The 16650-nt window shown below is 44.4% G+C and overlaps 1 protein-coding gene across 1 annotated transcript in view; it reads left to right on the top strand.

Moving 5' to 3' along the window:
• Positions 1-14: 14 nt before the first annotated feature.
• Positions 15-16650, top strand: part of LOC106902892 (sideroflexin-5-like) — a 56749-nt gene continuing 40113 nt past the window's right edge. The window contains exons 1-4 of the mRNA XM_014966721.1: positions 15-47; positions 606-719; positions 3373-3429; positions 4277-4342. Coding sequence (XP_014822207.1) covers positions 15-47; positions 606-719; positions 3373-3429; positions 4277-4342 — 270 coding nt within the window. The remainder of the gene's footprint in view (positions 48-605; positions 720-3372; positions 3430-4276; positions 4343-16650) is intronic.

Raw genomic sequence — 16650 nt, forward strand, 5'->3', positions numbered from 1 at the left:
CCACAGCAGTGGGCATGTCTCTCCTGTATGTGCTGAGACAGGCAGCTGTAAGCCTCTGGGAGACAGCGATCGTCTGCCTGAGCTCATAACCCAAGCAAGAGTTTTCGCAGCTCAGAGTATGACACATCAACAATTCTTTTCTCTTAAAACAAAATTCAGGCTCCCAAACAGGAGCACATGTGCTTCCAGGTGGCACTCCTGTCTTCAGATGTTCAAATGGGATTTCTTTCTTGTGCTTGAAACAGTGAATGTGCCAAAGGAAAATAAGAAAAACCCCCTTCACTGCCAGTAGCAACAACTTTGAACTCTTGCATTCATGCAATGTTTGTGTTACCCTCCAGAAGTACCTGGAGTAAAGAATTGATTATATTTTAATGAACTAATCGTTGGGCAGTATCTGCTGCCAGACTTTTTGCAAGGTGTGTTGCAAGCAATCATTAAAGATGCAAATTTTTCACGGGCAGCTACATTACCCAGTTTCATCACTGGAAAATGAAGAGACAATAGGCTGAAGGGAAGTTCAATAACTATAGCGAAATAAAGCCGTATATGAAGATAATTTATTCAAGTCAACTTTTTTCTTAGTTTGCTGTTTGCATGCCTAGAAGAGCACCAAAAACAAACTAGCAAAGTGTTTACTAATAAGAAAATCTCTTCTCTTGCAGGTTGTTGGTCTTCTCTTGCCCAACCAGACGCTGGCATCCACTGTGTTTTGGCAGGTAACACTTGTCAGAATGGGTGGGGAATGTGATGAAAAGGAAAGCAGCAGCTGACTTGTGTCTAGAGGACAAACTGATGCATGTGGCCTTTCTGCAGTGGCAAAGCTTTAGTTAATGGGGCGCTGATGTGGCTGGATATAATTAGGGAAAGGTTTGGTAGGTCTGGAAGGGGCTATAAGCAAACTATTGGATCCACTTTCCAGCGCCTGGCTATTTATGCCATCTCAATGGAGATGCAAAATTGCTCAGGATCTCAAAAATCAACCTTTTGGACCCATTTTGTACAGGTGTAAATGATTGCACAGTGTGTACTTCTATGAAAATGTAGGCCCTTAAGCTCACACATCTGCTGTTTTGAAGACACCTTGTCAAGTAGTTGGGATCTTCCTTGGGGAGTTCCCATTGAAGTGCCATGTGTGTGCAGGGCTGAGGCATCCCGTGCCCAGGAATTTTGGGAATAGCTGTGCATTACAAAGGCAAGGCCTCTGCATTCAATGCGCTACAGGGACTTTGGGGGGAAAAAAAGTGTGTGTGTGTAGGGAGGTATTGGTGTTATTTCCCATTAAAATTCTGGGAATTAAGAGTTACGGGAGGAAGCGTGCATGTGAATGAGTTTTATCCATAGTAAACACGCCCCTTAAGTATAATTTCAGCGCTAACTGAAATGCAAAACCAAGTTACTTTCAGACTTATTTTTAGTTGTGAATGTCTTTTTATTGTCTATAGTGTAAGTGATGATAGAGAATTATGCGGTTAAGAAATATCAAAGCAGAATGGGATCTGTCTAGGATGTTAGAAAGACTGCAGAACTGAGAATATATTGGTATGTGCCAGTAACTTGTAGTTTGGTGTATTTAGGTTTAAATTGTGCCATGTGGCTTTACCTGCTGGGAGTGGGATATTGGTTGGAGACATCTAGACTCATTCATATTTTTGAAAGCAACTTGTCTCACCTGTTTTTAGACATCTAAGATATAAAGAGTTGGCTTTTGGAGAAGTTGCTCTTGCGCAAGTGAGGAGCGAGCCAGCCTGGATAGCTGGCTTGGGCTGGGTGCCTTGTAAATGGCTTTCCTGAGGAGCTCCTATTCACACCATCACAGTGTAGCTGGGAGAAACTTTTGGCTTTGAAAGGATGGAATAATACTTTGAAACTAGAAAGAACATTTCAAACACAGAACTGGAATGAGCCCACTCGAGAGGGAGGTTGCAGCAGGCAATTCCAGCAACCGAAGCCCCCCTGGGCCACCACCACTTGCCAAGTTTCTCAGACTCTTTCCTCCATGATTCCTGCTGATGGGCATACATGGGTCACTCCTTTCTGAAAAATACAAGTAGGAGTAGCAGCAACCTAAAGAGGCAACATCCAAAAAAACTTGGGAGGGTGTCAAGTGGCCACCTGGGAAGACAATGGATTAAAGAAACAGGTAGTGGCAATATTTTCAATCTAGAGACAGCTTAAACTCCAGATTTAAGACAATACCTGAGGAGTATGTCTACACCTCTCTGAAAAGAAGATTTATCTGGGTAAATAGCACAGGATTTAGGGATGATGCATATTACTAAATTAACAAACACTGAGTCCTTAGGAGCAGGCTTGTACAGTGAAGCAGTTGTTGATGATGCCCAAAATGTACATGTCTCAGGGTGGCTGTAGCCTGGTCCTGGGACCTACTTCTGTAGATGAGAGCTGTATGGGAGTTAAACAAACAAACAAACAAACAAACCACATCTGGAAAATTGAGGTGGATTTCCAGCATGTATTGGCAAGTGGACTTTTTAAATTTTTTAAAAAATTACTATTTAAAGAAAACAAAAAAGCAGGGTTAGGTAGATCCAAAGTTCCAGGCTAGAGAGCTGGTAAGCAGGAAAAACGTGCTCTTAGACCATGAACTTGGCAATGACAGGGCTGATCCCTGTGTTTCAATGCCTCATTTCCCTCTATCTCCTTACCCTCACTTTGTTCCTCCTCCTCCTCCATCTTAATTCTGGCCACAGCTGGAGAGGAGTTCAGTTCTGACATGCTCTGATCTGCGAACATGGTGTTTCGGGGATGAAAACTATTAATTTTCTTTACATTGCCAGCAGTTGCTGTGGGTAAAACCCCTTCAGGAGTGTGGTGCTACTCATCCTCAGCTACTGCCATGCTGTTTGGTGACAAATCCTGCTCCAAAAAGTTGTGAACAGAAAGGCTAGTTTAGTGACAACAATTTACATAAGATGGTACAACTGTTCATCTCCTGTTCCTCAGCTGAAACCTCCCATGACCCTCTGTTTGAGAACCATGGAGCTTAATAAGTGACTGGCAAAATGGCTGCTGGGCTTAGTGCTGCGACTTAACAGCAGTATGGATTTGGTGCTGATGAAAATAAAGACCAATAGCACTGAGGTGTCGTGTGGAGGTGAATTGGGCCAGGAGAAGAGCTGCACGTCAAGCCCTTTGGGTACCCAGTGCCTTGGGATTTCTGTCCCTCAATTTGAAGAGCAGTAAATCAGATGTGAGGCCTGCATGAGCCTTTGAAAAGAGGTGGCAAGTTGTGAGCAGGTCTAAAGGGAGATGAGTTTTCCTGTGCTGTGGCACTCCCACATTTAGATTATTTTTTTTTTATTTTCTTGAAGTTGTGCTTATGCCTGTCTCTTCTTGTTTCCTCTTTAGTGGTTGAATCAGAGCCACAATGCCTGCGTCAACTATGCAAACCGCAATGCGACAAAGGTGAGGAGACCCAACATATGCGGTGCATGCAGCGCGTTAGGTCTGTTTTGACATGGAAACATAAGTCTTGTCTCTTCGCTGTTAATAGAAACTCCGTGGTGAATTTATAGATTGGCCATTCTCCTGTGACTTCCATTTTAAACCTCAGCTGTGAATGGCATGAGGATCTCGAAATCACTTGAGGCGCACAAGTAACGCTCAGTGCTTCTGAGCTGAACCAGTATATAGTTGTAACTGGTATGAAATGGTTGAATTTGCTAAGTAAATGAGCACAAAGCAAAACTGGGGTTTTGGATAGCAGAAGGTGGCTCTGTGATCACGCTGCCATCTCCTGAGGACTTTATGTGCGCTACCAGCAATGGTGCTGGGAAATGGTGGAGCTGCTCCCGCTCTCCTCCATTGCTTTAGCCTTCATTCATCCCATGTCAGGATGTGGGAAGCTCAAGACGGGAGGCTGAGTTGGAAAACATCCAGCTCATTGAGATAACATTTCAAAGACAAATATTTAATGTGGAGAGTTTGGGGTTCATCACTAGTGTATAAGAATGCTAATTTTGTACCATTTGCTGAATTTCATTCACATACTTCCTTTAAGCTGCTATTATTATAATTTTCTGATGCCAATTAATTTTCCATTCCCTTTAACCTTGCTCATGAGGCTACAATTTTCCTTGCTTTTGCCGCTGCTAGATGACAGACCATGTGTCACAGAACAATATGACAAAATTAAACCTGTCTCGGGTTTAAAACAAATAAAACAAAAAGAAAACAAACAAAAAAAGCTTGGTTGCATTTTAATAACTAGAAATTTGTTTATTGAAAATATGTTTTGTTTTTCTTTCCAAAGCCTTCTCCGACATCCAAGTTCATCCAGGGCTACTTGGGAGCTGTCATAAGTGCTGTCTCAATAGCAGTGGGTAACGCTTTATATCTATATATTTCACTACTAAGTAACTGCTCCCTTACAGTAGTACTGCAGTGCTTTTGAGATATTTGTTTGAATTGCCAAGCATGTTTATCTTTTAATTGACAGAATTCAGTCTACATAACCAAAAAATATTTTAACCATGAGGTGTCTCTGTCCATGCATGCCCAAACTTTTCAACAGAAGGAGACTTCTACTGCTGGTGGCTTCCAGCATGTCCTGCACCATGCACTGCCTGTGTCTCTGCACTGTGCCTTTGCTGCTGGGTGAACTCAGATTATCCACACGTGCGTTAACTCGTGGTGAAATAGCCTAGTCCAAGTTAAAAGAGCAACTTTGGAGCTGCAGAGTGATAGTGTGACAGCTGACATGCTGAACAGAGTGAGGCTTTTGGAGATACTGCCTTGGTGGGTCAGCTCCTGGAACTGAAAGAACCACAGCGTTCAGAATGACATCTTTCACCTGTGGACAGCGTTCAAGCTAGAAATGGTGTTACAGTCCTAACTGAAGTAATAAGAGAGGAGCTTGTAACGTTGCTAAAGTCATGGTCTTGTGGTGCAGTCCTCAGGCTTTTAATACTCAGATACCCCAGAAGCACAAGTTGACATCTTTAGCAGGGGCAGCTAATTCCCAGGGAGGCAGGTACATTTTTCAGAAGCAACTTATGGAAGTAATTTCTTATATTGGATTTTCAAATAAGCCTCTAAAACCTATGGTTTTACCTTTTCTACTGGAACATTAAAGATTCCATGGCAGTTTGTATATTTTTTTCCCTCTGGCCAAGATTTTTTTCCTTTTTCTCAAGCCACAGACATCTTTTTCCAGGCAATTTTTCTGCAAATAGATTGTGCTATGGGAAGAGGTCAGCGCTCAGCCTGCTCGTGGCACTAGGTTCCCCAATTCACCTTGGGGGAAGAAGCTGCATGGGCTTGTTTAGATTTGTTTGAAAGGTCAAATGTTTGTCTAGACCAGGCTGCAGATTGTTAGAGCTGAGATGGGAACTGGCAGTGAGTGGTTTGGCACATTGTGTCCACAGTGGACAGCAGAAACTTTGCAGAAGGCATATCTCTGTGTTCTGCAGCTGCTAGACAGCTTTGCACCAGGACTAGCAAAGGGCATAGAGCTGGTGAAGTGCCCTGCAGTTTTGAGTGGTAACTCTCTGTTTTATTGGGTATGGTTCTGTTTGATAGTTTTCCGTAGTGCTGCCTTGGCTTGCTCACTGGTTGCTGCACTGCTCCTCTGTTATCCCCTCGCTGCAGAATTAACCCAGACTGTGCACAACCAGCCTTATGTTGGTGTGACTTCCTGTGCTTCATAACCCCATGAAAATGTGTCCACACCAGGCTCCACGCTTTTGCAGCTGAAGTACAATCTGAGACCCTGCCCCACCAACCTCAACGCTTCGGTTAGCAGCCATTCTCTGTCCCCTGTTTTCCAGAGTAGCATAGGAGAGCTTGACTATCTTTCTTAGGTCAGAATTAATAAAGCAAAGCTCTCCAGCTTGATCTCCTTAGGTCAGAATTTTTTCCACCTTGTGAATTAATAAAGCAAAGCTCTCCAGCTTGATGTGCTGCTGCCACTCACAACCTGCCTTCCAACCCCCAGTGTGCTGCAGCAGAGGGATGATGACTGGTTCCACATTGTTGGCATTAATGCTCCTCTCCATTTTGGCAACAGGGGCAGATAGAGGGCAGGAGACACTGAGAAGTGATGTTGGCAGTTGCTCTCCATTTTGGCTACAGGGGCAGATAGAGGCAGGAGACACTGAGAAGTGATGTTGGCAGAGTTTTGTCACCCTGAGAAGCTGACAGGCTTTGGTAAGGAAACCAGTTGGGCAGCGAATGGAGATGTCCGTGTTGGGACAGCTGATGCAGGTCATTAAAAATCTCTGATTCCTCCTAGGCTGACTCCTAGGCAGAGAGATAGGTTCAGACTGCAGAAGTGAAGAGTTTTGTCACCCTGAGAAGCTGACAGGCTTTGGTAAGGAAACCAGTTGGGCAGCGAATGGAGATGTCCGTGTTGGGACAGCTGATGCAGGTCATTAAAAATCTCTGATTCCTCCTAGGCTGACTCCTAGGCAGAGAGATAGGTTCAGACTGCAGAAGTGACCATCAGTGGTGTTGAGAGAACCACTTTTTCTCTGAAGCAGTGTGAAAAACTACACCAAGACTTGTAGGTGAAAGAAATTGCAGCAAACCAGCAGTGGCCTGCTGTTACTGCAGGGTGGCTGTCACCATTGGTGACGTGGGTGGCTCATCAGTCTGCTGATGGTAGATCAGCTCTTTGTCCTGTGGTGGTTTGTACCTCCATTAGTTGTATCATTTACACCCTGGTGGTGAAGGAGCTGATGGTCTGTACAGAGCAACAAGCTTTGAATAAATGCAGAAATGGAAACAGTGCTGGGATTTATTTGTCCACGTAACTTGCAGGTGCACCTCCAGCTGGAGCCCCAGTACCTGGTTATCTTGCACACCTCGGCCACCCATCACGGGGACAGTTTTAAAAGCACCATGAGGAAAGATGATGCTGTGGTGTTCTGTACTTAGAGAATTTCAAGCTTGTGCAGGAGGAAGTCTTTCTGCAGCGGTGCAGATGCCAAGAGGGTGTTGCTGTCTTCTTGTGTGAGTCCCACAACGACCCCGCCAGACAGGGCTTCCACGGGGATGACCTTAGCGTGTGTGAAGATTACCATGAGTTCTGAAGATTACCATGAGTTCTGCAATAGCAGTGGTTTTGTGGCTCGGGTGCTGAGGGTCAGAATGTTGCTATGGGGAGGCAGGAACGTTCCTCAGATCCATCGCTGTAGTTGGGGAAGCAGGGAAGATGTGTGTGAAGAGTACCATGAGCTCTGCAATAGCAGTGGTTTTGTGGCTCTGGTGCTGAGGGTCAGAATGTTGCTATGGGGAGGCAGGAACGTTCCTCAGATCCATCGCTGTAGTTGGGGAAGCAGGGAAGATCAGCAGCCTTCATGGATACTCTCTCCTTCCCGATGTTGGAAGGAGGTCTGCTTCCAAAGTGGAGCATCCTATGGCACATAGGGTGTGCAAAAACGAGATAAAGTCGCTGTGCACCGATGTTCCCATATAGATGGGCCACTGGGGATACTACCAGCATGTGTGTTAACACAGAATAGCTTGTGTCCTGATAATCCACAGCACCGCTTATTGCGTGCTCATTTCCTGGTGCAGAGCAGCCCAGAGAAAAGCCTGCAGAGCAGGAAAGGATTTTTATATTGTAAATATCTGTGTTCATAACCAGCATCTCCTCGAACAGTTTCGGTTTTCTTGTTTTGGTTTGGTTTTTTCTTTTAAATGATTATGGCAGATAATATAGAAATAGCCCTGAGGTTCATTACACTGGATTGTAAGGCCTCAGCCCTCATTAACTGATTTTTGCTGTCAGTTAGCAACAAATCACCTCCCAGTGTGAGCCTATTAGGACCAGATGACCTGAAAACAAGTGCCACCGCCTCCAGTGGTCTGCTGGGACCCGGTATTAATTAAAGCGAGCCCCTTCCATGTTTGCAGTTGGCAAGCGACGCGGGGAGAAGGCTCATGAAATGACAGATCAGTTGACTTGTGATTGTGCTTCCCATCGTCTTCACCCTCCGTGTCTTTATCTAACAAGAGGGACAAACAAATTGCTTTCTCACACGTACAGAAGAGCAGATTTTGGCTTTATGCTTCTTGCAATTAAACTAGAAGTCTTAGCAAATCTTTGCAAATAGTCTGATTCGTCTCTCATTTTAGAGAGAGAGGAATTGCTGTCAGAGAGAGGCGATGCTTCTCTTTTAGATCCACTGCTACATCTGAGATGCCTGATTTGCAGCCTTTTGGGATGAATGTTTTGAGGAATCAATATTCTTTTTTTTTTTTCAATATTTTTCAGTATTTTTTTCTCCCAATAGACTTTTTTCCACCTACTCCTAGCTCAACACAATTGACAGCGTAGCTTCAGGCAAGGAAAGCTATCCCAGGTCCCAAATTTTATCTCTTCTGCCGTGCAGTACTCAAGTGAAGCAATCACTTGAAGTTAAGGCTACCAAAGGCATCAGAAGGGATAATTTTAAGGCTGAGTGTGAGAAAAGAGGTGAAAAGGCTGAGGTAACAGATCTCTTCCATCTCTAATTCCTTAAGTGACACTTCTGAACCGTCTCTGCCGCTGGGCACGTGCCGAGACCTGGGCTACCCGCTCCGCACGAGCGTGTGACATCTCCCAGCTTCGCTTGTGGCAGACAATATGTTTAGAGGAGTCTGATTACCGTTAAGTAACCTAGATTTCTGTTTCTCCTTCTGTGATTGTAGTTTATTTTTATCACATTCTCCATGCACCAGCCTCCTTCCTGCCTTTTCTTTTGATTGCTCTCATTTTACTGCTTTTTCCGAACACTGAGCAGTAATTGTTTTTTGTTTTTTCGGTTTGGTTTTTTGTTGTTGGTTTTCTTTTTTTTTTTTTTTAAAACAATTGAGTGGATTCCTGTGATTAGGCCTTATTTTCTGATATCTGGCTGCTGTTCATGGTGGTGGTGTACGAAGTGCAATTAATACCAGCTGGTTTTCCTAAGCAAGGCAAACAAAGGCAGAGACTAGTAAAAAAATGTGAGAAAGACCAATCATATTTTAGATGTGGGGTTTTTTCCCCAAATATTCTAGTGCCAAGAGCTATACTGATTACAGGGCTTGTAATTATAAAGAAACCCTTTCTAACAGACACACACATGCATGCTCTTGCTCTCTGCTGATTTTGTCATGCTTTTAAAAGGTTAAAAAAAGCTATGTAATCAAAACCAATTTTATTGTTAATAACTGTTTTATAGATATTTTATAAGTAGGTTTCTTAGTTTCAGATCCACACTTGATTTGCTACTGTATTGCTGTTCCCTTCTGCATCTGATTCGGCTCTTCAGTACTATGGCCTTAGACTGTCATTTCAGTTTGAGGTCAGAAGTGATTCTTGCGGCTGCAATTAAATGCCTGCAAATTAAACCAGATCCAGACAAGGGCTGTGAGCGGACACTCTCTGATTTCCGGACTGTCACTGGTGCTGAGATCAGCAGACTGGAGTCCCATAGTGTTAGCCCAGGAGTCTGTGGTGGTGAGTTGTTGGGTTTCTCCGTACATCCTCCTCGAAGCATCTCACAGCAGTGGTGTTACTGATGGTGGTGTCTGTAGTCTTTGGATTTTTTATAGCTTTATACATCAAATTTTTAATTTCCACGATCACAGCTTCAGATTCTGCCAAGACTGGCTCCAAATCTTGCTCCTTGTGATACGGAAGACCCTGTGCAGACTCTCCAAGGGGTTTCTCTCTTCTGCCAGTATCATTTGGCCATGTATCTGACATCTCCCAGTAAGCAGCGTATTGCGGCTCAGCTTGGTGGCAGGTCATTAGCTTGTTGTCCATCTGTTGTCCACTCCATGTACCCTGGAGGTGCTACGTACATCGGTACTGCTGGCATTGTCCTCCCCCATTGACAGGATGGGCTCTAATTAGACTGCAGCAAGCCTGGCAGGCATATACAGAGTGCATTTTGCATATATAGATGTGTGTAAGTTAACCAGGGAATGTCTGGTGTGACTGCCCAGACAAGATGGCACTGACCTTCTCCCTTGTAATAGGGGTTCGATTTTCCCTCAATGCAAAAACACATGTGTGAGATCAGGCACCTCTTAAGTGGAGGGACGGTGGGGTTTTCCCCAATTAATAAATTAGCCAGGTTCCCTCCTTCCCCTTTCAAATACACCTGGGTTTGTAACTTCTCAGAACGTTTTTATTAAGGGCAAGTTTGGGATTTATGGTCTTGTCAGTACAGAGGCAAATAAATACATTGTTCTCACTTGACAGCCTGAGCTAAACTCTGACAGAAGTAGGTGTTTTGGTGTCTTTTGTACAGGAGAGAGAGATGCAATGTCATGTAACCATGACTGCCAGCCAGGTTGTATGTTTTGTAGTGATCTATGTACTTAAAGTGTGTCTGCTCAGGAATTGAATGTTTCCTTTTGCCTTACTGGGTAACCTCGGGTTAAAAAAACCCCAGGCAATTAATGCCATTAATAACTTTGGTGCTGTCAGCTACTAATGACTCACCTTAGAGTCACTGCCTGTTGCAGTGTACAGGAAGGTGTTTCAAGCATCTCTTCACAGGCAGACCCAGGTCTTCTCATTTTAAAAGTGCCTCCTTGTTTCCTGACCCTCAATCCTAACTCTGGACAAGCCAGGTAAGGTAGGGAACTGATGCCAGCATGATTCACTGATGCTCTGGCTTACTGTATGGTGTGCACCTAGTGCTTTCACAAACTCTGAAAGTATATGGAGTTAAACTTGAATATGTATAAACACAAACTAGATTAAAGCTGGAGAGAAGCAGGACAGGTTTAATGACCTAATCTGTTCTGCTGAGGTATCCCATGATACATTTTTCTCTTGGAAAATTGCAAGGGAAAAAAACCATTCCTGCTGGTCTAGAGTTTTGTACAGCTCAGCGTCAGGACCCCTGACATTCTTGATCTAGGTTTGTGGGTTTGGATACATTTTCACCCAGGGAGCTGCTGCAGCAGTTGGAGATGTTACCTCCCTTCAGCTGCTTTGTCACCTCTCATCTTACAGTGGCTGTGCAGAAATGGAGTGAGTGTGCGAGCGCCTCGTGTCTTTGGGCTAATAAAAAGATGGCTTAGGTGAGTCTGTGGGTGCAACCAGCTAAGCCAAGGTGGAGTTTTGTCCCTCCAGCCACTTCTGCCCACTGAAACCTAGGGCGTCCACGAGCGCACACCAGGAGTTCAAAGAAGAAACCAGCAACAATCTGCTGAAGTTAAATGCAACTAAATTGCTTGGACAGGAGCAAAGGGCAGAGCTTTCACTATGGGGTGGTGCATGTGCTGCAGTAACCTTCAGCATGCTGTATGGAAGCCCCTGTAGGTCTTTAGGGTGCCCCTGGGAGGTTGGGCCTGGTTCTCAGCTCTTACACGGCTGGGGAATGGAGACAGGAGCTATGTGACTTGGTGTCAGGACCAATGTAGGAAGCTCTTCAGAGCAGAAACTCAAACCTAGCTGGTCCAGGACTCCTACTCTTGCAGTGGGAAATCACTCCTCTCTGAGGCAAGTGTCATCCTGGGGCAACTTCTGTACAGAAGCCTTGGTGATGTTATTTCCAAGAAAATGCACCTTCTTGGGGACTCCTGTAGTTACTGTATGGTTTCTGTAGAAACTTATGAATTCTTGAAACACTGTAACTTGTCTTTGAGATTTTGCAGTTTGCATTTTGCAAAATCTCTATGTACTTTGTCTTGAAAACATCCCTCACAGCTCAAGACGTTCTTACAACTACATAGGATGTCAGCAGAAAGATCTTATTTTTCTTCTCCTAAGGAAGCTGAGAGGTGAAGACTGTTCAAGCCTAAGATTATCGCTGTAAAATAGTATTAACATTGTAATGGTTGTGTCACAGCCGGCCTTGGCAGTACCTGCTCTCGCAGCCCTGACTCTCACAGCTCAGCAAACTGGATCACTGATACCATTTACAAGCGATACATTTGCTCTGATATGCAGGTTTAAAAATCTGATGCTGGGGAGTGAGAATAATGAAAACTTACATTTGCAGCTCTGCCCTTTAAAATAAAGCCTGGCAACGCTTCAGGGTGTCTAACCAAAGCTAGAAGGCGAATCTAAGAACTTTAATTAGATGAATTAGAGTTGGGCTGGCTCATTACACTTACAAAATTCATGAGCAATAAAAAAATAGGGTCTTGATTCCCCATCCCCGTGTTCAGGAAGGACCACGTTTTCACTCTCGACTGCGTGCAGCTCGGGGCAGGGAGAGCATCTTTGTGTGCAGCAACCCTGCTCCTTCCCGTGTCGTCGGTGCCACTGGCCGTGGGTTGTTCCTCCTTTCCTGCTCCCATCGCACGCTTAACTCACACACGCACACGGACGCAATTTTTCACTCTCCTCTCTAGGTGGAGGCGCCCCTGTGGATTTTTCTAATCCCAGCTCCTTCTTCTTGATAATTGTTTGTGAGCCGTGTGGAGCGGCTGCATTGACAGCCTGCGAATTTGGTGTGATGCCCATAATCAGCTTGTGAGACGGCGCGGGAGGCCACCCACTGCCCTCAGGACTATCTGCCACTTAGGGCAGTAAAGAAACACTTAGAAGCCGGAGGAAGTCAGTGCAAAGTAGGGTGAGGGATGGGAGGGGATGGAGCATGGCCAGGCACCTCCTCAGAGGTGAACAGCTGTGGGGAGTCAGGAACAACAGGAAGATCACAATAGTTTGGAGGAGCTGGTGATAAACTATTTGATGCTTAATGTTTTTAAATTAAATGGTGCCCATCTCTAAAATCTGGATACCTGTGCTCATAAAGCTCCCATTCCTGAACTTCCTCTTTTCTAACGATTCACAGCTAACAAGTTCAGATATAAGAAGACACCAGGAGCATGGTATGATCACTCAGACTGGTAAACCCAGCACAGCAATTGCTCCATTGAGCCCATAAATTGTTGGAGTTTCCCAAAGGCACGACCTCGAGCCTTTGGCATAGTGCAGGCCAAGACATTGTGTGCTCTGGGGAGGCGCCCAGTGTCTGTTATAAGCCTTTGGGCTTAGGAGTACATGGCAACCATTGGGTCCTTGCTGACTGCAACCTTTCAAGTGCCTTGTTCTTCTCTGCAGCATTTTCTGTCTTGTTTCACTGATGTGTCTTTGTTTCCAGCAAATTTGTTCTCATCTGTGCCCTTCCCTTCTGTCTGCTTGCCTTTTCCAGCTCCACAGCACCCAGGTGTGGTGTTGCCTCTGTACAGCATCTAGATGTGTGGTGAACTCAATGCTGAAACAACAGCCTCTTGTCCTGGGCATGGGACCCTGCAGTCCTCCTTTCTCCATTTTCTGCCAAATCAAGTTTGTCTAATTATCAGTGCTAATTCCCTCTTTTTCTACTCATACCTCTCCTGCAATCTTGCTTCTTTCTCTAGACTGTGCCATTTTCCTCCATTGAAGCATCCAACTGTGGGGCTACTGTGGTCATCAACCCTTCTGTGGTCATCTTGGGTATGACTCAAGTTACCTCCTTTCCTTACTCTTGCTCCTCCATTTCCTTCTCCACTCAGATTGTTATTACTTTCCCTTCCCTTATACTCCTCCATTCTGTTCTCCTTGACTTGGTAAAGCTCCAGTTGGTAAACAGCCCGGTTTTCCATCTCTCCGCCTCTATCCTTACCCCTTAGCCCTAATAAATGATTTTTTTCCTTCCTTCTCCTAATGCTCTTTTCTTCAGTTTGGCTGTATGGGACTCATCAGATCCAATTAGTGTTCTAATTCAGCAATCATCTGGTGATTTGAGGGCTGAAGGATAAGCTTTTTGGAGCCAGTTTCTCTTTCCAAATTCCAGGTCACTTGGAGCAGCCAGCTTCAACCCCAGTGGCCAGGGTTGCCCCAGTGCTACTGGAACCTGGGAAAGCTGAATCCCTTAAATTGGTGGAGATCTCACCAACGCAGTTAATGAAGTCTAGAGAGCTGCTCAGTGATGTTCAGGTGGCATCATCTACCAACCGATGTCCACCTTGCTTGCTGGACTCCTAATATTCCTATGTATTTTATAAGACATCCCTGTCAAAATTAAGTGGAATAACTTCTTGAACTGCTGATATGTTTACTGTTCTAGAACTGGTTTAAGAGGTGTAGGGTTAGGCCTTTACCAAACGGCTCAGTCGTTGCCATCTTCAGGCATTCAGGGGACATCTTCAAAAATCTATAATAGTCATAAAGGAAAAAAAAAAAAAAGCAGGTTTTTTTTTTTTTTTCAAAAATTCCTGTGCTTTTAAAATTCATGTCTTGGTGGACATGAGGTCAGAACTTTTTGGGACAGGAAGGAAAAGAAAAGGAAACAGAAATCTTGGTGTAGTATTACATGGTTACTCTGTGTCGGTGTCTGATAGTACGGCTTCAAGTACAGCAACACTGCAAACTCTGTCCTTCTGCTGAGATAACGTTGTTGATGCTGAAAACAAAATTGGAAGCAAAACAAATAGCAGGAATTCTTGGCATTTGAAGAAGAGGAAGGGAGGGAGGAAGGGCAGGGTATTGCTGGAGGCATAGCAGAGCCCTGAGTAAGGTTGCTCTCCTGTTGACGGTGTTTGGCCCCGGTTTCGTGTTGCGGGATGTTAGCAGCAGTCACGGTGTAAGGTGTCCCCTGGCTTCTCAGGATGCTCTGTCAGCCAGATCGAGGAAGTGCTCTGGAGAAAGAAGCCTCAAAAAAAAATAGGCAACTTGGAAAAGCTGGATTTCTTCCCTAATCTGAGTCACAGCACAGGAACATCCCAACCCAGTACTGCACTGAAACTGGTACTGCAAATCCATGCCCAGAGCTCCCAGCTGCAAGGACTGGAGCACTGGTCTTGCCAGAGTTGAGACATCACCAGTTGTAGATATCTTCATCGGAGCTGCATCCCCGGACTCCTTTGATAGTCACCAGGGATGAGCGGGCACTGGTGGGGACATTTTGCATGAGCACCTGTAAATGTCTGTCTTGGGAGGAAAAGAAAAACCTTTAAAAAGACTCATTTCTTTCCTCTGGGCTGCAAAGGGAGCCAGAAGGACAAGAGGGAGCAGCCTCAAGATGCGCCAGGGGAGGTTCAGACTGAATATAAGGAAAAATTTCTTCATTGAAAAGGTTATCAAGCACTGGAACAGTTTGTCCAGGGGAGTGCTTGACTCACCATTCCTGGAGGTATTTAAAAGATGTGCAGATGTGGCACTTAGGACCATGGTTTAGTGATTGACTTGGCAGTGTTAGTTTACAGTTGTAGTCAATGGTTTTAAAGGTCTTTTCCAACCTAAATGATTTGATCATTCTGCCACATTTGGTGTGATGAATTCCACCTGACTATCTGTTACGTGTTTGTGCAGCACTAGTGTTGTAGATCCCAGATCTGTGACTCAGGCTGTAGGCAGGGTGATGATAATAATATTCCTGCAGTTGTTTTCTAAGTGATGAATTTGCCTTGATAGTCAGTGTTCTTTAGCCAGCCCCTAGGAATTAAACTCATTAAGCTCCCCTTGTTGATGGCCCTTTTGCTTATGGTGGTCTGAGACTGAGGAGTACCTGCTCATTGTTGGATGCTCTCCTTGACCTGTTTACCCTCATCCCACTTCATGACCCGCGGGAAAGAGTTCACAGATTGGCTAAAGCAATTTCAAAACTGTAAAAAACAAACCCTCATTAGTTTCCTAAATCTAGTCTTCATGTTGGGAATTTGGGAGATTGGATTTAAATCTATAGCAACATTTAATTTCATATTCACAGTGGGGTAGTTGCTGTAAGTGGAGGAGCGAGTTCATCTGCAGCAGCAAATTGAATCTGAAAGTAAAATGCTTTTATTACCAGTAGCCTCACAGCAGTGTCTCTCCCAGGCTCGGCTGCATCTTTTCTGTTTCAAAAGCTGCTGCTCTTCCACTTCATGGTCAAATCCTTCCATCAGACCTGCAAGCATGGACTGGAAACAGAACAAAATTTGTCATCTACACACGTGAACTGTATCCAGGCTATAAATGCCCAAAATCCATAGGACAGCATCAACAAAGCCATTCCTAAGACTGTCTCAGCTTTATTCTTAAAGCCATCCATTTTAGACTACTCTACAGTTTCTGGAAGCATTCAGCTTTTGCGAATACGCATCCCAGAACTTGGAAAATGTAAAAAAATAATTCAGTCAGTCATTTTTGAGGGAGAAGAAAGGTAAGACAAAACCCTCATTCTTGCTTCAACTAAGAACCACCATGGCTCTCTTGGGCTCAGAGCTAAGAGTCACGGTGGCAGAGGAGGGGAGGAAGGGCTCTTGTTGGTGTCCTCGTGAAAGCCTTGTGGGGCTCTGGAAATGCTCTGTGAGTTTTGAAAACCAGAACTCTGCTTATGCAGGGCTTACCCAGCAGTTGTGCTTCTCAACATCATTCTCTCAGCCTCCAAGAAGACGAGATGCACTGCGGATGCATGTATAATATAGCATATAATATAGCAGATTGCAAAATATGTTCTCCCGTGCTTTTCTTTTCTTTTTTTTTTTTTTTTTTTTTTTGCCCCCAAATCACTTTTTGCTGGCGGGTTTTTGGTTTTGGGTGTTTTTTTTTTTTTTTTTAAACTAGATTTCTAAATATCATCAGAGATTTGAGGCAATCAGACCCAGAAAACTAATACCTTGACTTTGCATAACTCAACTGCTGAAGTTGCTATGTTATGGATGTCTTATATAATGAACTGCTAGGAAAGACTTAAATTCCATGAGGTTATAAATTCCTTTTGTTTTTAAATC

This window comes from Calidris pugnax, unplaced genomic scaffold (assembly GCF_001431845.1).
Source record: "Calidris pugnax isolate Ruff unplaced genomic scaffold, ASM143184v1 scaffold14, whole genome shotgun sequence".
Taxonomy (NCBI): Eukaryota; Metazoa; Chordata; class Aves; order Charadriiformes; family Scolopacidae; genus Calidris; species Calidris pugnax.